We start from the raw sequence: 23,447 nt of genomic DNA on the forward strand, positions 1-23,447 counted from the left end.
TAGAAGTGGGGAAAATTTTTTCCAAATTAGCAAGCGTTTAATCACTCTAGGTTACGTAAGTACAGCAAGCTTCTGCTGTAATTGGAGTTGCATACCAAGCAAGGAACAGGCTTAACTTGATTTGAGCAGGGATAGTATAAGAAAAAATAGTAATACTACTTTCCCCACAACAATGACAAGACTCCTTGGGTGAATGTAAAACATTTAATTTAAAAATGTTGACACTACAATATATAAAATAGCTATTATAAATGCACATAGTGTATTCTATAGCTGCCAGGTTTACGTTTTTAGGAAACTGTAAGTTACACTGTGGTTAAGACTTGTAGTTTTACCCTTCTGAAAGTCCACATTCTATCACAGTGATGTATGGTCAGACTTAACAGCCCCAATTGTTAAACACTTGGATCAAGTTATAACCAGTTTTATTGCAAAAAGACCCTGTACACATTTATATCAATTCTAGTACCTTACAATTTTAGCTACCCAACAAGTCATTAACATACAGAAACATGCATGAAAAGCAAGAAAGATCACCCATCCCTTCTGCATATTAGCAACTTGTCACTGTTGAGCAACAAAGCTCACATCACTGAGTTTTTATGTGAACAGTCACTTTTAGCATTCATCCTGAGTGAAAGATGGAATGACTTAAGTACAAATGTAACATATTATAAACAATTTCATACAAAAAAAAAGTCACAAATTGAAACCAAAGTATTTTACAGAATTTACTACAAAACACCATAAAAACTGCCTCCTCTTAAGCCCTCTCCCCCCGTATCCTACGAGCCAATTGGATGTCTTTGGGCATGATGGTGACTCTCTTGGCATGGATGGCACACAGGTTCGTGTCTTCAAAGAGACCCACCAGATATGCTTCACTAGCCTCCTGTTTTAAAACAAGACAGACAGTGTTAGAAACCATGAACTGGTACATGTAATTAGCCCTTTTCCCCACTCCCCCACAGCATACCTGGTTAAAAGTAACTATTAACACACTCATACCTGCAGAGCACCAATGGCTGCACTCTGGAACCTCAAGTCTGTCTTGAAGTCTTGAGCAATCTCCCTTACCAGCCTCTGGAACGGAAGCTTGCGAATCAAAAGTTCCGTGGACTTTTGGTAACGACGAATCTCTCGCAGCGCCACAGTACCAGGCCTACAAAATTAGTAGAATAGTGTGAACAAGGCCCCAAGCTGTGATATCTAAATTCAGATCTTGCCGGCAGAAAAGCATTCCTGAAAACGGCGAAAAGTGTGCTGCGGAGTGGGCAACCACTTCCCTAAACCAGACTCTACTTTAAGGTACTTCCAATACAGCCCTTATCATCTCTTAAGTGCGTAGATATGAACCCCGGCCTGCTTTCCGGAATTCACTGCTGGTTTTTTTTTTAAAAAAGGCAGATGGTCTTATCCCCCCCCCTTTAATTACCTGTAGCGATGAGGTTTCTTGACTCCACCAGTAGAGGGAGCGCTTTTCCGAGCAGCTTTGGTAGCCAGCTGTTTACGTGGAGCTTTGCCACCGGTGGACTTACGGGCAGTCTGCTTGGTACGGGCCATTTCCCTTTATTTTTTTTTACTAGGAGAAAAAAGCAAACGAGAGGTTAGCAACGGAAGCGCTAGCCCTAACACCCTCCCTTCTGACTCTTTAGTGTTTTCCCTTCCACTTCGTGCCAGTTTCCACTAACCTCCTCCCTCCCCGCCACTCTTCGGAGGAACCGCAGCGCAAGACGAATAGTAGCAGATGTCTGGGCGCTGCTCCCTCCGCGGCGGCCAACGGAGGACATTCCCCCGGGGAACAGGAGCGAGGAGTCACGCTGCCTCCCGCCCACGCGCGGTAGTAGTAGAACCGAAGCCACGATTCCGCTCCATTCCACCCCCGCCGGTAGTTACGTTGCCATGACTACGACTATCAGACTATTTCATCCCTCCCCTCAAGACATACACACCGCGGGCGAAGAGGAACAAAGCGGCCTTCACCACCCCTCCCCCACCACTCACGAAACACGGCCCAAAATAGGAGAAATACACGTCCACCTTCACCGCCCCCACCCACCCACCCCCCTCCAGCTGCCCCAAGCCGAAACTCACCACTTTCAAGAACGGAGCCTTTAAAAACACTTCCGCTCCTACCAGCCGCGAGGTACACGTCCTACTCCTTCCGCAACGAACCCGCAACTGTCCCCTCCCCGGCGCAGGGACACTGTATTTATAGAGGGAGGGGGCCTAGAACGTCATGACCTCACAATACAGACACGCAGCGCACGGAGCCATTGGCGTCTACCTCCGTTGGCGCCGTGACGTTAACTGACACAAAGGCCGTTTCCCCGAATCTCGGCCGTGATTGGATGAAACCTCGACAGCCGATTGGTTGCTAAAGCTGCACTCCGATTGGACATCGTGAGCTGAAGCAGACCAATCGGAATTGGAGCCCAGGAGAAGGTTGTGATTGGCCGGCAGAAAACATAGTTTGGATCCTACTTTTTGTTGCAAAGCTCCACAATGGAAAGTCAATGGGAAAGAAAAGCTGTCCGTTTGGAGTGTCCCAGACTGAATGAGGCGGGTAAACAGAAGGAAATACTGCCACATAAATTATTGTAGGAGGGAAAATGGTAAAGCCAGGTAGGAAGGTTGCAGTCGTATTTGAATATATCTGACTGTTTAGCGTCAGACCAAGTGGTACGAATAAAGCAAAGTTCAAATATAAGTCAATAATTATTTTCTAAACAATACTGCACAGAACACGGATTATTTATTAAATAATATTGCACAGAACACAGATTAAAACGCCCCTTTAAAATACCCTTCACATAATCATAACTCAAATATACTAAGGTTACAAATTTTATATTTTTTTCAATTTAACAGTATATAGAAGACAAATATTTCTTAATCAAATCTAGTGGGTAAAATACAAATACTTTGGTAGGAAAAATATTACTCTATTTGGTACTCTAGCTGGCTTGCATGATCAAATAAATACCTGCAATAAGTAACATATACATATTTACAAAACAACATTTAAAATACGAAAAGTTCCTATTTAGCAAATACACATTATGTTAAGTGATTTTAGCTTCTTTATACAAACTCCCTGCAGCTTCTAGGATGAGGGCCTAATACTGCAGTCTGGTGTGAAATGCAATGAGAAGTATAGACTACTGATATGTACAAAACTATTGACATATTTTCTTATACATCTTATATATGAAGTGCATCCTAAGTAAAAGCAATATACCTGATTCTATTAAAGCACAGGTATTGCAATCTCTAAATTGATGTATTACTGATCACACAATAGCTAATGATTACATTAATTAACCCTACAGTTCTAGTATTTAACAGGATGCAAATTTCTGTAAAACAAGAAAATCCTTAATAAAATAATATCAATCCAAAACAAAACAAACAAACAAAAGGATGCAAATTTGACAAGTCTATTATTCTTTCTAATCATAGTGTTCTATAAGATAATAGTACCGAAAAAGACAAGACGCTGTTAGTAAGGTTTGAAAACACCTTCAGATCCAGCAAAACCAATTACATAATCTTTACTAGCCTGGGGATTTCTGTTGAAAGGAAGACACATCTCAAATCTGTTTCACACTCAGTGCTGAAATTACATTATATGTGCAATCAAGATGAAATTGAAGATATAAACAATGGGACATATACTGCACACCTTATGAAATCCTGCTCCTCCACTGGCTCACAGAAATTTTATTACAGTGATAAAGATTACTAATACGTGTGGCATGAAGATGCACAACATTTGCATTTCCAAACAGGTGTGACCAAATGCTGTTCATTTTAAGCACTATATTTTGTTACTGAACATCAAACATAGAAAATAGTTGTACTTTTGTGTACTTGTTTTTATTTAGTTGCAGTGTATGTACTATAATCACTTTCCTGGCAGTAAACACTATTGAACTTTGTGGGACTTCTCAGTAAACAGATATATTACTGTGGTAATATAGAACACCCAAGTTTCACAGAACAGACACCATGGCACTGCCACATCCCTTCCCATTAGAAAAAAATGTCTAAGTGCTTATAAATTGATTGCACAATCAAATACTAATTATTGTTATATTGAATACCTTTAACTTTCCTCCTTCTCTTTGCCATGGTATACTTATTTGGTCAGTCCACAATGAGACAAACTGGACACATAGGTATGTCCCCCTTAATGATAAGAACAATGCAATAAATGATTTATTGGGTTCCTCATAGATCTGTGTATTTGATCAAATGAACTAAATTGAAGTCTGCAGGAGTAGGACTAATGACTAGAGATTTGTGATATTTATTTATTTGACAAAACCACTTGGTTGTTATAAAACCTATACACATAAAGAGTGAGACATACAAATAAGTTAACTAACGGAGGTGGGAGACTTTCGACATACTGTATAAGATTAGTAAGTCTGTCTTTCACACCTATCAGTAAGAATATGTCTAAGAAAATCGTATTGCGATGAAACTATTCTACCAACACCCAGCCATAATCTTATGATTTGCTGCTGATAGCACAAGACTTGGTTCAGAGATCCCAGCATCACACAAGGGCAATCTTTCACTCAAATAGCACTATCATTCATCAATGCTGCTTACGTTCAAAGAAGCAGAGCCCTTACAAATAACAGAAGCATTATAACATGGGGGAGAGAGCCAATCAATTCCTTGTATCCCACCAGTCCAGGATATCTTTGGCTTCTAACTCCAGTATAGTTTTGCCCTGTTTAAGAACTGAATCATAGCAATTTCCCATTTGCTTTTAAGGGCAAGCACCTTTCTGTCCTAGTTGATTTCCACACTAACATAGTTTGCATGGCTTTGTGTAAATGTGTAAGTTCCTGGAGGGGATTGGGGCTGCTGTGCTGCTTTCCTGGTCGTCCTCTTGCCATACTACCATCAGCTAAGCCATGGTTTTGCTTACTATGTCTGAACCTGGGCTCATGGTTTGTCTTGCTCTAGACAAACTGTGGTTCTGGCTTTGGAGGACACCGCTAGGCCAAGCCATGGCTTAGCCCGGAGCAATAGGAGGACCAGGGAAGAATGTAGCACCTGTGATCTCTCTGGGAACTCGCATGTTGTGGTGTCAACCTGTGCCTGCATCACAAATACAATAGGAGATAGGATTAAGCTGTGTCTTTGGCCATAACCAGTTTCAAACTGGGCAATAACTGAGTATTCCAGTCCTCATGTTCACTCCTTGACTCCAGATGTTAAAGGATAAGCAAGAAGAAAGCCTACTCTCACCACCATATGTAACACTAACAGGATGAAACATTGTACCTGAAATATTGCCATAAAGAGGCTAAAAGTGTGTGTGTGGGGGGAAGATTCCAACCCTTCTAAAGGAAGTTTAAAAGGCATGTTCAGCCCAAAAGTTTACTTGGAAATTAGTCCAAATGGCTTCATTTCTGAATAAATATTGTAAAAGTCTGGGAGCATAAGACTTCAGTCCTATGCAAACTTTAAGCTGCATTAAACAGTGTATGGATCACTTTCAAGCCAACATGCATAGCAGTGTGCTGCATAGAAACCAGCATAATATACTTAAGTAGGAAGATACAGTGGTACCTCGGGTTACAGACGCTTCAGGTTGCAGACTCCGCTAACCCAGAAATATTACCTCGGGTTAAGAACTTTGCTTCAGGATGAGAGCAGAAATCGTGCAGCAGCGGCAGCAGGAGGCCCCATTAGCTAAAGTTGTGCTTCAGGTTAAGAACAGTTTCAGGTTAAGAACAGACCTCCAGAACGAATTAAGTTCTTAACCCGAGGTACCACTGTACTCAGTACTGCATATGATTTGACTCATGCCAACTACACAACTGAAAGAGGAATTGTAAAGCACCTTGTCTTCTGAAATATTCTATGTAAATAAATTTATGTGCAATAAAGTCATTGCATTAACAATGGCTATACATATCTAGTTATTACTGTGAAGGTTTAACCATTTTATAGGTAAGTGGCATAGTTTATGACAAACTATTATATTTACTCAGACACCTCACAACAGCAGACAATAGTTCATCGTGTTCTAATGATAGCAAAACATTCTATGAGAAGGATTTCGTCTAATCAACTGTTTTAAAGCCCCGATTTTCTTTCACTACCATCTTAAAACTATATAAACATCCTACAGTTCTTTACCAGAAGAACGAGTGCACAAACTCCTACATCTGCGCTTGCTGACATTTGCTTCCAAGTGAACATCGTTTGGATCGGGCTGTATCAGTTTTACATGCGGCTAAATTGTTCAAAACGCTTCGAGGCTTGCATAGCGCTGCTTCTACTTAGATCCGCTTGATGGCAATCCATGGAGGAACTCATCCGAACTACAACTCCTATGAAACCCCGCGCTGTTGCACAATCCGGGGCAGCGAGCGCAGGGCACCCCTGGAAGTTGTAGTTTCATTGGCCGGAAGCCCAGTAGAAGAAAAGGGGGACTTTTCGCCATCACCGGGACTACAAGCCCCAGCATGCTTTGGGTAACCCGGGGCGGTAATGGCGGCGGCAGCGCCTGCGCATTGCGGTCTCCGTGCGGACCGCGCAGAGTGAATAATAAAGCTCTCCTCCTCGGTGGTAGCGGGCGGCGGCGGAGGGAGTGGAAGGCAGGAGCATGTCGAAGGGCCCGGTAGCGACCGGGCCTCCCGCGACCGGGCCGGTGGCGCCCGCCAGCGCGCTCCAGGCGCAGCCCGAGAAGCCGCAGCACTACACGTACGTAGCGAGAACACCCGCAGCCGCCACTTACTGCTGCTGCGACCGCCGCCGCCGCACCCCTCCGCCCGGCACCCGCCCGCGCGCCACACACGCCTGACGTCAGCGGGCAGCGTGCGGCTCGCGCGCACGGAAGCCAACCGCCCGCCCGGAACCGGCTGGAACCGGTCGTGGCCGGCCTGGGCCGGTGGAATTTCGCCTGAGTGGGAGGGGGCGGGGCGGGAGCTGACACCCCCCCGCCGCCGCGCGCTTTTCCGTTCCCGCGCGCGAGTGCGCGCGCAAGAACAACCCCACATACATAATACACACACCCCACAAGCTGAGGCGCGCGGTACCCATGATGCGTTGCGGCTCGCGCACCCCATGGCTCCTTTACGTTGACTTTAGGGGGGTAGTGGGTACCTCTTGTAATCTTCCTCGCCCCCCTTTCCCCAAATCATCTGTTTTGTACTTGGTAGTCTTTCTCTCTCTCGGCTCTGCCTTCTTCCGCCTAGTAAAACGGTAATGCGTCTTTCCGTGCCGCCAAGTAGGACGGTTGTGAAGTCAAATGTTGGAAAAACAAGTGGTTTAGTTTACTATGTTTCTATATAATCTTCGCTTTCTTTCTTAAGTACTAACCTCGTGTTAATGGCCGTGGGCTTGTGGTAAACACAAATAAGGACATCCTATATCTTATTTCGAACTGTCTTTTCTAGAGTAAAGGGACCATCTCATAAAATCTAAGCTGCTCTTTGCCAGAGCTTTGACTTTCTTTGCTGTTCTTCCTTGGCACTGGGTTAGTTTGTCTTTCTCTCAGGAGATGCCCCGTTAACATTTCAAGAATAAGGGGAGCTGTGGTGTGTGTTTTGTGAAGTGAAGGATGCCAAGCCCAGGAGAAACGTTATGTAGAGTAAATTGCTATAATTCTAGGGGGGGAATGGTAACAAAAGAGAGAGCATAAAATAGTGTTTTTCCCTCAGTCGCTGTAGTACACAATGCTTTGGTAGAAAAATGTCAAAGGGATACTGAGTTCTGAAATAAATGGCCTGTTAGTGTTCTGTGGCAATTGTGTGAGGAAAGTATTGTTTTCACTCCATTCAGAAATCCTGGTAAATTCTCTTGTGACCTAATTCTGTGAATAACTGGCTAAGCAAATGCAGGTATTTTGGACCAGACAGTGAATTATGTGCCACTGGTGACATCACCAACCTCTGTAACATTGCACTGCAGGTGCAAATCCACAAAGGATGCTAGTACCTTGGCATAGTGTTATGGGACAGTGGTACTACGCTAGAAACAGCCTCCATTTTTGTATGTGTCTTGTGGTATAATGCAAAGCTAATATATGGCACGGAATTGGCCAGAAATGCAGTACAGCCAGGTTAGAACTGAGAAAGTGCAACCCATCTATCTTAGGCTGCAATCCTATACAGTGGTTCCTCGGTTTTAGAACAGTCCTGTTTAAGAACGATTTGGTTTACGAACTCCGCAAAACTGGAAGTAGTGTCCCGGTTTGCAAACTTTACCTTGGTCTAAGAACAGAATCCAAATGGTGGAAGGGCACCAGTGGCGGGAGGCCTCATTAGGTAAAGCGCGCCTTGGTTTAAGAACGGTTTCGGTTTAAGAATGGAATTGAGGAACGGATTAAGTTCGTAAACTGAGGTACCACTGTACCTACATCCCTTGGACTAAACCCATTGAACTCAATAGGGCATACTTCTGATTGGACATGTGAATTGTCTCAAGGATATGGAGAAGTGGAATAAAAATGTTGTAAATCAATAAAATGCTTCAGAGCTAGTAATACCGCTACAAGCGGTCACTGTGTTTTAACTGATAACAAATGTTAGTGCAGAGTTGTCTTACTTGTAACACAGAAGATCCTGCTGCTGTAGCTTGCTCCAGTATACCTCCTCCATGCAAATGCTCATTTATTTAATAAGTTTTGAAATTAATGGCTTCCCAGCCAGAATGTGGTACACTCCTGAAGCAGGCAAAGTTGAACAATAAAATAAATTGGATACATAACTGTTGTGCAAAATTGCTTGGGTATTTGTTCTGCTGGTCAATTGGGACTCAACCAATTTTAATATCAGGCCTAGTTTACAAGTATGACTGTAACACACACACACAAAATCAAATGGTGAAATAAATGATACCAGGAATACAGTTCATAGGTGTGTTTTTTCATTTTTGCCTTGTGGGTGCATTTTGATTATTTTAAAGTTTACTGAACTCATCTGTGAGGTTTAAAAATCAGTTTTCTTGTAAAAATTTGCTCAGACAAGACTTGCTGGTAGACTTTGCAAATTGATGTTTCAAATGCAGTCTATTCTTTGCATGATCACACGTATTTTACTATAGTAATCAGAGCTTATGCTGAAGTAAGTGTGAGCTTACTTAGGAGTAAATGGGGTTAAGATTGCAGCCTTAGTGCAGCAAACGCATTTGTGTTCACAGAATGTAATGCTTGGCATTCATTTGCATTCATTTGCTTATACTTTTGGCATTTATTTGTTGTTGTTGTTGTTGTTGTTTTTGCAATGAGAGAACCATGTGTCTTCTGGTTCTGCTGACTGTAATCTGTCCTTGATCCCTTCTCTCAAAAAGTTACTAAAGTGTGCTGAATGTACTGAAGTTATTAATAAGTTAACGTCTGCTTATAGGTCTAAGGAATTTCTTGCTGGACTGTTTCTTACATGCATATTTATGAAGTAATTAGTAATATGTGTATTTAATAGTGTGTTATGACTTTATCTACTGTGAGGAATTAAACAGTTGTCTTTGCAAAGTGAAAACTTTGAGAACTGAGATAATCGTTACTATACAAGTTGCTGATGACTGTAGATATCTCCCTGAAGAAACATTATTGTTGCTTGAATCTGCCCTCCCCAGAAAAAAAAACTGACAGCCACTTTTCACCAGCGTTAGAAACTGAGATATGAAAGCTAGGAGCTAAATGGCACCTTAAACCTAGGTTATGGGTGCAACAATGGAATATCTAGGCACACTTTTTAATAACAAGAATTGTTGTTGTTTAGTCATTTAGTCGTGTCCAACTCTTCGTGACCCCATGGACCAGAGCATGCCAGGAACTCCTGTCTTCCACTGCCTTCTGTAGTTTGGTCAAACTCATGCTGGCAGCTTTGAGAACACTGTCCAACCATCTCATCCTCTGTCGTCCCCTTCTCCTTGTGCCCTCAATCTTTCCCAACATCAGGGTCTTATAACAAGAATACAAAGCTGAAAATTAATGAACGGCAGCTAAAACATTATGTTCATTTTTCATATGATCTAGTCCTTCCCCTACCTCCCTCCCTTATATTCTTAAGAGGGTCTCTTCCCTAGTCTTTGGAGAGTAGCTGGAAGTAAAAGGTAAAGGGACCCCTGACCATTAGGTCCAGTTGCGGACGACTCTGGGGTTGCGGCGCTCATCTTGCTTTACTGGCCGAGGGAGCTGGCGTACAGCTTCTGGGTCATGTGGCCAGCATGACTAAGCCGCTTCTGGCAAACGAGAGCAGCGCATGGAAACACCGTTTACCTTCCTGCCGGAATGGTACCTATTTATCTACTTGCACTTGATGTGCTTTCGAACTGCTAAGTTGGCAGGAGCAGGGACCGAACAACGGGAGCTCACCCCTTTGTGGGGATTCGAACCGCCGACCTTCTGATCAGCAAGCCCTAGGTTCTGTAGGGAGGCAGAAAAAGGTCTTCCTTTCCTTCCACTCCACAGTTTTAATCTGAAATCTTAGGCACAGTACTGCGCTCAGAGCTCAGAAATTGCTCACGCTAATGAAATTCCGTGTCACAAAATGCGCATAGAACAATGAGAGTTTAGAACACTGCTTTCCACATTATATTAGGGACACTGAAATATAATCAGTTATCATTTTTATGTCTAATTGTCTCATAATGAAACATGGTTAAGATGACTGAGTTCAGACATGCTGATCCACAACATACCTGTATCTTCTTTAGAGGCAGATACATATTTTCTTAAGCCTTTAAAATTTTAGGAGGGTTTTTAATCTTGGAAATTAGAAGCAAGCAAATTTCCAATTTTGATAATTGGGTAAAGCAAAATAACAACCCAGAGAGAGAGAGAGTGTTCCTGTGTCCTTAAGCAGCTGTACACCTTATACTGGTTAAAGTAGTTGGGCTTGAAACGGTAGCAACATTTTCTCTCTTTTATAAGATGTTGGAATGCATTGACAATGGAAGGAATATAATTATGAAGGGGTTGTTGCTGGAATGTAAAAGTAGTTTTTGTATGCCATTTAAAAAACACAAATCTAGAAATTGTGGCTGTGTGAGAAAGATAAAATGTTTAGGCATTGGGCTGCTTGAAATACAAAGCTAAACCATGGTTTTGGTGTTACTTAAACAAGCCTAAGGACCACTCTTGTACCCCTGGCACACATGATCCCACCTTCCCTTGCATGCCACAACACTTCCTTCCTGATTTTAAGCAAATCATAGTTCACCTCCCCCCCCCCAATTATTTTTTTTGGCAAACTATGGTTTGTGCTTGTGTGTAGCCCAGTTCGGTTACGTAGAAGTAAGTTTGCACTGGTGTATTGTCACCAAGGCTATGTATACTTCGCATAACTTATATTATTATTTTAAAATGTGTAGAAAGGAAACCTATATTCTGTGTCAACTAAAGCTGGTTTTATTTTTATTTGGAACAATTTTGCCATTTTATGCTCTCATAAAATTCATTAGACTTCTAATTGTGGAGAGGAGCAAGAAGCTATGCAAGGTACTTATCCCTAGACCACTAGAAAATCTGTTTAACCTCTTGTCAGTTAGGCTGTTGGCTTGTTTCTCTCCAAATAATCAAGGGTTTTAAACCACAGTTAAGTTTCAACTATGGTTTAAAGAAGTGGTTCCCAAACTTTTTTGAGCCACCGTCCCCTTCATTGCATACAATCAACTCTAGGGCTTCCTACCTTACCCTTCTGTATAAAAAGCATTGCTGTACAGTCATACCTTGGGTTACAGATGCTTCAGGTTGCTTTTTTTCAGGTTACGGACCACCGAAACCCGGAAGTACCGGAATGGGTTACTTCCGGGTTTTGGCGGATGCGCAGAAGCGCCAAATTGCAGCCTGCGCAGACGCACCGCTGCGGGTTATGAACGTTCATCCCGCATGGATCATGTTTGCAACCCGAGCGTCCACTGTATTCAGAATAGTGGTTTGCACAAGCCACTAAGGAGTACAATAACACAAAAACATCAAAACAATAACCATTAATTGCATATTTACTGAAAATGCAATTGAAACTATTTCGTTTAGATAGTGATGAACTCGATCCAGTGACACCAGTTTTTCGAAGTCATATAGTTATTTACATCTCCAGCACCTCCCTGCTGCCCCCGTACCTCTAAGCTCCCCCCCAGGTAATCTCACCCACCCCAGAGGGCTGTACTGCACACTATGGGAGCCACTGGTTTAAAGTCATGCGTAAACAAGGCAAGAAAGTGAGTGAAATCATTGAATCATAATACACTCCTGAATTTGCCTTCCTTTTTTGTAACACCACAAATTTGCAATAAAGTTATAAACAAAGGCGTGTCTGCTTGAGGTGATTTAAACCCAAGAGTTCAAGCAATGAGCATGACATATTAATTCTATCAATCAACCATTAGGTCTTCCACTTGCAGTCTGCAGAGCAGTTATTAAAAGGGAAAGCCTGAATAAGAGACAGTAAGAGTTTACTAGATGAGAACTATAAGGAGTAATAAGCGTGAAAAGCAGTGAGATTTCCATGTGAACAAAGCTCATTGTGCTGAAGAAGCCGAAGATCAAATGTAGTTATTGGCATGGTATGTTTGTCTCCTTTCATAGTAAAATGATCATGTGAAATATTTGCTTGAGTATTCCCATGCAAAACACTTAACTAGTGGTCTATTTTTATAAGCAAATAGAACAATGTTGGTGTTAAAAGGATTTCAGTGAGATTTCTAAGTAATGCTTTTTTGGAATTTTGCATCTTGATCTTGGCAACATGTTTCCTTCTAGCCAGGGGACTATGAACACAGACCTCATGACTACCTACAGCAGACCGATTCAGGCGTAGTTTCTGTACCAAACTGAGCAAAACTTACTCCATTGCTGGATGTGGTTTTACTTTTACAATGTAGCAGCCTGCTTTTACACATGGTCAAGCTGATTAACTTGCTGATTAATAGGGAAACCTGTTTGGGGCAGTTACCTGAAAATTCTGTTGATTTTAGCAATTAATTTTTTTCCTCAGAGAAGCATTTTTGGTTTCATTTTCAGTCAAGGTACTTTGGCTTAACTCTGTTATGAATCTGTCACACTAGGGCTGCAGTATCTAATTAAGTCAATGGGATTATTCAGGAGTTGGCTGCAGGCTACAAGGTTTATACTAAGACAAAATAGCTCACATACTTCCCTGTTCCTGGAGTTGAGGTGGCACCTGGAATCTGTTTACAGAGTTTTGGCTGTAGCATTGGGAAGCATTCGCTGGAAATAGATATAAGGACATGCTTATTTTGAATTGCAATTTTATAATTGCACTAAGAATATGTAGTTATTGAAATGTTTTATTGGTTCTCAAGACCCCAGAAACATAGTCATATGAAAAATTTTACAATTTTGCACTCTGTGTTTCGGGTGTGTGTGTTTTCCCAGAGTTGGGTGGGGATAGAGAATCAAGAAATGTTACAAAATAACAGAATGTCATGTCAGTTGTTACATATGACAGCAGTTAGATGAGAGCTTTATACATTTGTGGCATTGTGTGAACATCTTACTGAATGTTTTCATCTTCTGTTTAGCTACTTTCCTTAATTTTTGTAAATGAATTATTAAAGGGACTAATCAGTGTCATTATTAATGCCAATACTTCCCCTCCCCCCCAACAACACCCAGAAGTAGAGTCACTGAGAGTTTGATTGCAGTTTGACATATTCCCTGAAGTGAAGATGTTATACTGCAAGGCAATACCAGTGAGTTCCACATGATTTGAAAGTTAAACCCAAGAATCATTGGATTTTCACCTGTGTGTGGAAATTATACCTTGGAATATGTTAGTCTGAAGCAAAATAAGCATTTCTTATGACCAATTGACAAAGCTGTATTCAAAGGAAGTGAAAGCAAGTGATCAGGTGTGTTAGGAAAGAAAATATTCATTTTAAAAAATGACTGGTTGTGCCAGAATGTTAATGGAGATGCACATTCAAAAGCAGTCACATTGAAAATGATCCACTTGGATTTATTCACTTGGATGCAAGCAGCATTGACACCTAGTGCATATTTAAATGCATTCTGCATTCAGGACACCACAGATGAAAAAGCCCTCTCCTGTGTTGACATCTGCCTCATCTCTCCTAGTAGGGGCACTCTACAGAGGACAGTGGAGTAGAAACAGCTTAACAATCAGACACATTGTTTCAGGAGTAGGGAGCCCTTAAGGCACCTGAGTTCCAAGCTGTCAGGGGCTTTAAAGATCAAAACCAGTACAGTATCTTGAACTGGGCTCAGAAATAATCAATAGTCACTGAAGATCTTTTAAAACTGGCAGGATACATTCCCAGTGAGCCATAGTTGGCTTTTAATGATTCCAAGTACATTAGTTTTTCTGTTAGTTAAGTTGATGATACTTTAACAGTTAGTTTGAATGCCAGATTGTTATTTAATTAATTGGTAACATTTGCTTCTCATACTTCTGCCAGAAAGGCAACCAAGGAGACCATCTTTAAGGAGTCAAGCAATATAAGGGCCAAGTTAACTGAGCAATCCTATGCATTTTTGCTCAGAAATGAGTTCTCACTGTTCTCACTGTGTATAATAGAGCTTATTGCCAGGTTAGTGTGCATAGATTTGTAACCTTAAATCTTCAGTAAATATTTAAATGATACTGACAGATTGCATTTCTTGAATATTTGTAAATGTTTCCTTAAAAAGAGGCACAACTTATTACATTAACCAAGTTACAGGGAACCACCAGATGTCAAAGAGAACAACAACTACCAGACTTTTAGAAGACATCTGAAGGCAGCCCTGTTTAGGAAAGCTTTTAATGTTTAATGTATTACAGTATTTTAATATTTTTTTGAAGCCGCCCAGAGTGGCTGGGGAGGCCCAGCCAGATGGGTGGGGTATAAATTATTATTATTATTATTATTATTATTATTATTATTATTATTATTTGCAGACATGGTTTTCTTTTGTTTGGGTGTATACAGTTTTTTTTACTAGTATCATGTACACAGCACCAATCTAGTGAAACCTTGTTATGGTTTTCACTGTTACCAGAGGTACAGCTATCCTCCAGTTTATATACTTCCTCATGGTCCTGGGCTTGTAGAAATCCCTGCCATTGGGAGATGTGTCAGGTCTGAAATCTTGGATTATGCAGACAGGCAGTTTATGCCTTTAAGTTTAGGCGAACATTTGATCTTTAATTTGATATTTTTTCTTTCTGCTGTATTTATTGTTTTATAGAACATAGTCTGCGTATACACAGGTTGCAGAAGCAAGAGGTTGCTTGCAGTGCAGCCTATCTTTCCTTCTCCCCTACACCTACCCAAAAAGCCAGGGTGTCCAGGGACTTTCCTGAATGGCACAATGTGTTCACCTGAATTTGGACAGTTTCCCATCCAACTGTAGTTCCGCCCCCCATGACAAAGCTCATACTCCTTGGCCACCCACATTTCTTAGTGTTTTATGGTTTTATTGTACTCTGCTTTGAGAACTGCTTGTTACACACCAAACCATAGTTAACCTGACCCAGTGTCCTTATCACAACGCAGCATTTCATTCAGATTTCTTATGAGGAGAGGAAATTGATGCAAGGACTGCCACCTCCCCTAAAATAAATGGGCAACCCATCCATAACACAGCTCTTTCTGTAAGTGAGCATGCAAGGAGCCCTAGGACCAGATACTGGTGTGGACACATTGGAATAATTGTCATTTGTATGGACAGACGCTAAATGACACCCAGCCTAGCAAGTGTGAAAACAAAGCATTCCTGAAAGGAAAAGCTAAGTAACCAGACTTGTGTGGGCTGATCTTGCTTTCTCAGAGGTGAATTAATGGTACTATCATTCTGATTGTGGATTTCCTGGCTGTAGGAGTATGGTATTGAAAATGTGTTTGCGGGCTAAGTTTTCCTGCGCTCTACTTCATATTAAGTCTTACATGTGCCAGTATCTTTCAAATGAACTTGTTTTATGAGAAATTAATATGGTATTTTATTCATGTAAGAGTTCTTTCAAACTGTTTATTCTTTTCTAATCTTGTAAAGCTGTTATAAATATATCCCTGTTTGTAGATCCAAACCTATTCACAGTATGTTACATACTCTCTATTCATTGGGGGGGGGGGCAAGTTTCTCCAATGGTTGAGCATCCTTGAAAGGAAGTACATCTGCCTCTTTTAGTTTAAAAAGTAAACCTGTAATTCAAAATAATCAAATTCAGGATTAAGCTGCAAGAAATATGAATGATGACAAAATATAAGATGCATAGTGTATGAGTGCAAGGCAATGAATGCAGAATTTGAAGTGTGTGTCTATTTTGTGAAGCTTGGCTAGGTAGGTAATACTGTACTTGCTGGCAAAAAAATATTATACTTGTAAAAGGACCCTGTATTACTGAGAGTTTCTTTCTTTCAAGTATCAGCTTCTTAGTCATTAGCAGGAACTTCATAGCTCCAAGCTTCTTTTAATACCCAAACCAACAAAATCTGGACCAAATAAGCATTCAAAGCTGCCCTCTGTAGGCCATACTAGAGGCTGCATAGCTGACATGAGGTTCCGCAAATAAATGTAATGATCCCTTGAGCCTTGACCTTTAAAAAGAAAATAATTAAAAGTAGCCACAAAAGGTTGTGAGGAGGAATAGTTTGGGGAAAGGTGCTGGCTTAAACCTTTTAGAAGAGTTTGGATTTGATATCCCACCTTTCACTCCCCTTCAGGAGTCTCAAAGCGGCTAACAATCTCCTTTCCCTTACTCCCCCACACCAAACACTCTGTGAGGTGAGTGGGGCTGAGAGACTTCAGAGAAGTGTGACTGGCCCAAGGTCACCCAGCAGCTGCATGTGGAGGAGCGGAGACGCGAACCCGGTTCCCCAGATTACGAGTCTACCGCTCTTAACCACTACACCACACTGGCTCTCACCTTCAACACTCCCTCTGCTGTTTTTCTTGGGGGGTGGGGGGCAGAACTCTTCCACTCAAGTTCACAACTTCCTACAGCTGCTTTTCATTACAAAACTATCATGAGATTGTTACATGTATCTGCCATGTAATTTCTAGTTTGGTCTCAATTCCGTTTTGTAACATTGTATTGTGATTTGGCTAGATGTCATGGCTGTGATTTCAATGTTTCCAGAAATCTCTTAGGATCAAGAATTCCATTTTAAATTCTTGAAATAATTCCATAGCAAGGGTCATTATCTTTTTTTTACTTGTGTTTCTTGATCAGTAGTGAAATGAACTCTGGTGACGGTGATCAGATTTAATGCCTCCTTGAAATTAGGACAGGAATTTAATTTAGTGCAGCATTACATTTACATTGTCACAATACTTATAAAATTGCTGCAATTATTAATATACATCAGTTACAGGGCTTATAATTAAGTTAATTTTGCAGCAATAACAGATCACCAGTAAAGTGGATGAATGCTGCACACAGTATAATGATAATTTAACTTAAGACGATGCTTAAATATATGATGATCTGTAGGACAATTTTCATGTCAAGCAAATAAATAGCTGTTGGTCAATATCTTCTCCTTTGGGTTGATTCCTTTGACAAGGATGTGCTTAGGGACACAGGCAGAGTTCCATTTCTTGCAATGAAATTATTACCCAGCACTGATTCTATTTTAGAAGTCTTGGAGTACTGAAAGGCAGAAAAAATCTCTGGGGTGGGGGGCTGTATCAGGTCCTGTATCAATCTAGCAACTGACGTTCTTCCCAGCATAAGTATGCATCAGGGCAACCAAGGCTGCTTCTGTGTAAAAACAAAAACAAAAAAACTTAACAGGTATGAAGCTAGTTTAGAAATGAATCCAATCAGGCTCTTCCAAGATTAACCGTCACCACTCATTTGGACATCATGCCTGGGCAGGGAATGTTAGCATTAACTACATTCTTTGGGTATATGAAGATGCTTCACTTGTGTTATTTCACAAAACATTTGAAAAAGCATGTTAAACATCTCGGTCAGAGAGTTTAAAACCCCCCTGATATTTTACCTTCCCATGCTATTTTGCCCTTTTACAATCTTTAGTTGTGTTAAGTGGGAGAGCTGTTAACATACCCAGGCAACCCCTCATTTCCGCATGTTTAATATGTGTGCAACTGTGTTCGGCATCACACCAACCTGGAAGTGACCTGGAAACATCATAAAGATGTAACTGAAACATCACTATAAGGGTGGGGTGGAGGTGGAATGGGGCAGAGTGGGGCGGGGTAGCGTGTTTGCAGATAACGTGATGCAGTAAATATTTCTAGAGCCTACCAGTGCTGTGTTTACGATTAATTGGTATCAAGTAAATCACTTCAAATTTAATCTCTTTGAAATCATACTAATAGTATGGTAAGAGCTGAATAAAAATGAGAGGCTTAAAATTGTGGGCAAGACTTACCTGAATGATCTTTTCGTACTAATTAGTTGATATTTATTTAGGTGCTAAAGATTATTTCAAGGCATGCCAGAACTGTCATCTTGACAGATGTACATTTATTGAAACTCTTTCCCTTTCATCTATTTGCCACACCCCTTCATTCCCAGTTTCATTTGTTTCCACAAAATTTATGTTGTCTCGAGCAGCTTAAATGGTGGTTGATCTTTGCAAGGCTTGCAAAATTATGTCTTGCTGGTGGAAGGGAGATAATGGAATGGTAATCAGTGTTGTATTCAGGAAAGAGACATATTGGTCTTTTTATGCCAGGAGGTGTCTTGAGAAATTAGAATTCAGCTATTTATTAGATGGTGCCAACCAATTTACTTTGCATTGCTGATACAGAAAATTCAAAAATCTAGTTGGATGTTACAGTGTAGGAGAATCTTAAGATAGAAGCATGTGTATATTCTCATGAAGTGATGTTTTAAAGGGGGGGCTGTAGTTCAGCAGTGGTTTGCATGCAAAAGCTGCTAGGTTCAACATTAGGAAGCCACCTTATACTGTTAACAGACCATAATTCTATCTAGTTCAGTATTGCCTACACAGACTCAGAGATTCTTCAAGGTTTCAGATACAGAGATACCTCGGGTTACAGACGCTTCAGGTTACAGATGCTTCAGGTTACAGACTCCGCTAACCCAGAAATAGTACCTCAGATTTAAGAACTTTGCTTCAGGATGAGAACAGAAATTGTGCGGTGGCGGCGCGGTGGCAGTGGGAGGCCCCATTAGCTAAAGTGGTACCTCAGGTTAAGAACAGTTTCAGGTTAAGAACGGACCTCCAGAACAAATTAATTTCTTAACCCGAGGTACCACTGTAGAAGCCTGGAGACTCCAGAAATTGGAGAAGAGCTATGACACTGTGGTGCAGGGCATGTTTTCAGTGTAGGAGTTCCGAGCTTCAGTCACCAGTATCTGTAGTATGGGAAAGTGGAGGGTGAGAGGGAGCACTTGGAAAGCCCCCTGTTTAAAATCCCAGTGAATGTGAATGAGTCTTCTTCAACCTCATCTCTTCCCATTGCTGAGCTACAACTTCCATTATCCCTGATCATCGCTGTGCTGCTGGCAGTTGGTCCAACAACTGCCAAGGACACCAGATTGGGGAAGACTGTGTAAAGAATGCTGAGCTAGATGAATGTATTTTTTGACTCTGTATAAGGTAGTTTTCTATTGCTGCTGGTTATGAGTCTCATGCTCACACAAATGAACAAACAACTTGTTTCATATTTGATGCAGGAATGCCTTATTAAAGAAGAAAGAAAGTAAGCTGTGGTGCTTAGCCTAAAAATCTATAGTCTCTTGCTTATAACAAAGATTTTTAGGTATCTGGTGGAAAGAGGATTTGGGAGAACAATTAGCTTTCTGAAATGTAATGCTTTCTGTCTACCAGCCTGACTTTCTTAGCAGCTGTACACATCCAGGCATTCCAAAATTCCATTTTGCAACATCTAGCATGCTTTGGTAAGCATTGTGGGTCCCATCTGCTTCCATTGTCTATCAGCTACTGTTCTTTCTAGATATCTCACCATGAGGTTTTAGCAGATCCTATTTGCTACTCCATGCATACGGTATGGTTTATTGTCTTAGCTAGCTAGTAATCTTTGATATTTGGGCAGTTGATTCTGCTTTACAGAGCAGGTGAAAGTTTTTGATAAAATTAAATTTGGCCAAGGTGTTGATTCTTAAGCATCAGCAGCTACAAGCCAAACTTTGGAAGAGTTGGCCAGCACTGGCATTTCCACTTAACTGAGACACTGGATCATCAAATATGCACAAGCAGATGGTTAGCCTCATGTTAATTACAGAACACATTTGAGCCAAATTCAGACAGCTATTCGTGGTGATTTGCATACTGCAGACTTAAGATTCCTTTTTCCAATGGAAAAGCCCTTGAATGAATGACTTATGCAGCCTACTGGATATTTCTGATAAGGCCATCAGTTCAGAACCAATTAACACTTGGAATAACTTCCTATCACAGGGTTCTAGGCAGCATTTTATATTTTATTGAGATAAGCAGAGGAGTACAACATGTGACTTTGCAATTGCTGTAGGTAGGTATGTGTAATGTAAATTAACAATTGGTTCTGTTAAACTTTTATTTCTCTGGACAAAAGTATCGTATACAAAAAAGCACATTTACTTAAACTCTACTTTCAGCTGCCATTATTTATGATCCTGCAAATGTTCCCTATATAAGCAATCTTACCTATAGGTGAGTGTTCTTGGAGCAGTCTGTGCTATCAAAGGAAGCTGCGGCCTGGAGGTTCTTACTTTTTATCTCTCCAAATGCCTAAATCAGTTGTTCCAAATTGCCGATTTACTTAAAGGATGAGTCCTGGGCTATGTGTCCTCTCATTTGACTAAAGAGAGGCTGTTTGGATTACCTTAATTTTCTGAGGGTCCATTGTGGGTTATGTTCCTGAATTTCAAAGCTGGAGAAACAGTTATTGAACTGAGGCAACAGAGAGTTTTTGTAGCCTGTGAGTGACTAATTTAGCAACTAAGGGAAAATAAAAGAATAAAAAAATGTGGTGCTGTTCTATAAATGGAATTCTTACATACGTTTAAAAATAGAGCTTCTTTGGGTTGCTTTTGAGGAAGTAGCATAATTGCAGAATAGTGTGCCTCTCCTACTTGGTTAAGTTGCTGACGTATTAATGTAGTATCAGAAAGAAGTTGTATAGCTGTTCAGGAAAAAGGTCCTGCCATGATTAAGACAATATGCAGTGCTTTAAAACCATATGAACCCCAGAGGAATTGCTGCTGGTTGGCTTGTACCTGCCACTTCTACTTGCTTGACGCATTGAGTAAATATATGTTGAAATTGGGCTAGCTAGTTCAATTTGAGATTATCCACAGTAAAACCTAGGAACTGATTACGTTCTCTGAAGTGAAAATGTTAGGATGTATGTTGGGGTAGAAACAATGTACTTATTTCCTTAGGATCCTGGCTCTGTGTGATCCTGATTGTATTTTTGTGATAACAGGGGCATGGTCTGAGATATTAAGAAGACAGATCTCCAAGTTGTGGACTTAAGACTTTCTGTGATTAAGAAATAATCCATTCTGGAGTAATTTTTTGACTTTGCATGCTCTCACTCAATCCAAGACTCATTATGTGAACAGCCCTCTCTCATGCAAGGAAGCCTTTGGGACACATGTCTGATAACTACTTAGTATGTGGCTTAACTACTTGGTTTGTGGAAGGAAACTCTATTTTTGAGCCTGTGCTCATGTAGTAAAATGGATATGTGGGCATTCTTTACACATGATGGTGTATATTTGTACAATATTTGTGTACTCCTTTTCTGCTGTAATATTTCTCAAAGCAGTTCCCAATAATAGAACTGGATTTATAGACAGGTCATACTGCCTTGGCAATTCCGAATTGCAGGTGCTGTCAATGGGATCATGTGATTCCTTGTTCTGCCCCACTCAAAGGTGGTGGTGACAAAGAGAGGTCCTAGTAGCAGATGTTTTTCAGAGTCCTAGACTGATACCTTTTGAGAGAGGAGACCACACACATGTGCATGCCTTGTAGTGTTCACCTCACCGTTCATTGTATTTTGTGGAGTATCTAGAATTCTGAAGTTGTGTGGCAGACCCTTTTTTTTAAAAAAAAAAGATTATTAAAGATTTATTGGTTTACAAAAGTATGTGCAATGTCTCTTTTTTCAAGTTTCATTTTCTTGATCAGTTTCATTTGTTGAGACATTAGTGTTACATTAGGAAGAAAAGGGGGAAAGAGGGGGAGGGGGAATGGTGAGTGGGGGTGGGGTCGGGTGGCAATGTTTCTATGTTACTTAATGTGTGTGTGTGGGGGGGGGTTGTGTCAGCGTCACTTGTGCTGGTTCTCTTTGCTATTTGCTTGTGTTCCTTTAGTGGTGGGAGAGGTTGGGGTTGGCCTAGAGTGTGATTGTTTATTTGTGATTGGCTGTGGTGAACTTTGTTTTCATGTGTGAGTGGGGTGGGTGGATGTTTTGGATCAGGTTAGCCAAATTGATTCATATGCTGTTGGTGGATTCTTGTCGTTGTCTTGTTGGGCTGTGTATGTGATAAAGGGGAGCCATACCGGGGTGAAGGCGTCATCTTCTATTTGTCCCCATATCAGTTTCAGTTTATTGGTTAATTTTTCTAGTAAGGCTGTTTCCCATGCTATTTGGTACCATTGGTGCATGCTTACTCCTGACAGGACTCTCCAGTATCTGGTTATGATGTTTCTGGCTGCTGAGAGTAGGTGGGTTATGAGTTCTTTGTGATGTGTGGGCATTATTGTCTTGGAAGAGGCAGACCCTTTCTTCATACCCTGCTTGAAACTTAACTTCAATTCTGGGCGACAATACAGGATTTATTCAAGTTTCTGAGCCCTGTTGGCTGGCTGACTGTTTTTTATTTAAAAAATTGTTTGTATTATTCGGAAGAAGTTGCTAATGAAAGAATTCTGTGTTTGCAAAAAGACTGGCATGTAGCTCAGTATAATGTGTGGCATAGTGCGTCCTAGCAGCTGTTGCACCATAAACTTAAATATGCTTACCCATTGAAGGCCCAGGGGTATTCTGTATGCTTTTATCGGCATAGAGTTGATACCTTTAGGGGTCATGCTAAAATAAAATTATTTATTGTCAACAGTGAATGTTTAATAATGTAATTTCTGGTACAGACCCAAACATTCAAGAAGAAATCTGCTGCCTTGTTCTCAGCAGATTTCTCCAGCTGCAGCTGAAGTACCATTGGTTCTGACAGTAATCTTTTAGTGCTAGTAATCACACACTCCACGCTAACAGTTTTTATAGTAATAGCCAATGCTTGAGAATCCAAAAGTAATAATTCAACTGAAATAGTGTGAAATGAATTAGATGCTTTCAATTCTTTCATGTGAATAATTTCAGGCATTCATTCAGCAGTGAAGGAATGTCTGCTTAAGGGGTTTGAGGGTTTCTGTTTGTGTGTTTCTTTGTTTTGTAACTGACCCAGTATTTTCTTAGGAGAGTTCAAGTACATTTACCTATACAAGCACATGTGTATGCACGTCCTCGCATAAGAATTGGATAGGACTGTATCTAAAAA

General features: G+C 40.9%; 2 protein-coding genes across 3 annotated transcripts in view; one reads left to right on the plus strand and one right to left on the minus strand.

Moving 5' to 3' along the window:
- Positions 1-408: 408 nt before the first annotated feature.
- H3-3B (H3.3 histone B) lies at positions 409-2,166 on the minus strand. The gene is made up of 4 exons (XM_081850973.1): positions 2,091-2,166; positions 1,436-1,582; positions 1,009-1,162; positions 409-892 (listed from the first exon to the last, which is right to left on the minus strand). Exons 2-4 carry the CDS (start codon positions 1,561-1,563, stop codon positions 764-766), a joined length of 411 nt encoding a protein of 136 aa, XP_081707099.1. The 5' UTR covers positions 1,564-1,582; positions 2,091-2,166; the 3' UTR covers positions 409-763.
- A 3,966-nt stretch (positions 2,167-6,132) lies between these two features.
- The window catches only part of UNK (unk zinc finger), a 52,577-nt gene continuing 35,262 nt past the window's right edge, over positions 6,133-23,447 (plus strand). For both annotated transcript variants that reach the window (XM_081850719.1, XM_081850720.1), the window contains exon 1: positions 6,133-6,732. In XM_081850719.1, coding sequence (XP_081706845.1) covers positions 6,635-6,732 — 98 coding nt within the window. In that variant the 5' untranslated portion in view covers positions 6,133-6,634. The remainder of the gene's footprint in view (positions 6,733-23,447) is intronic.

Source organism: Podarcis erhardii, assembly GCF_964252035.2.
Source record: "Podarcis erhardii genome assembly, chromosome: 2".
Classification (NCBI taxonomy): domain Eukaryota; kingdom Metazoa; phylum Chordata; class Lepidosauria; order Squamata; family Lacertidae; genus Podarcis; species Podarcis erhardii.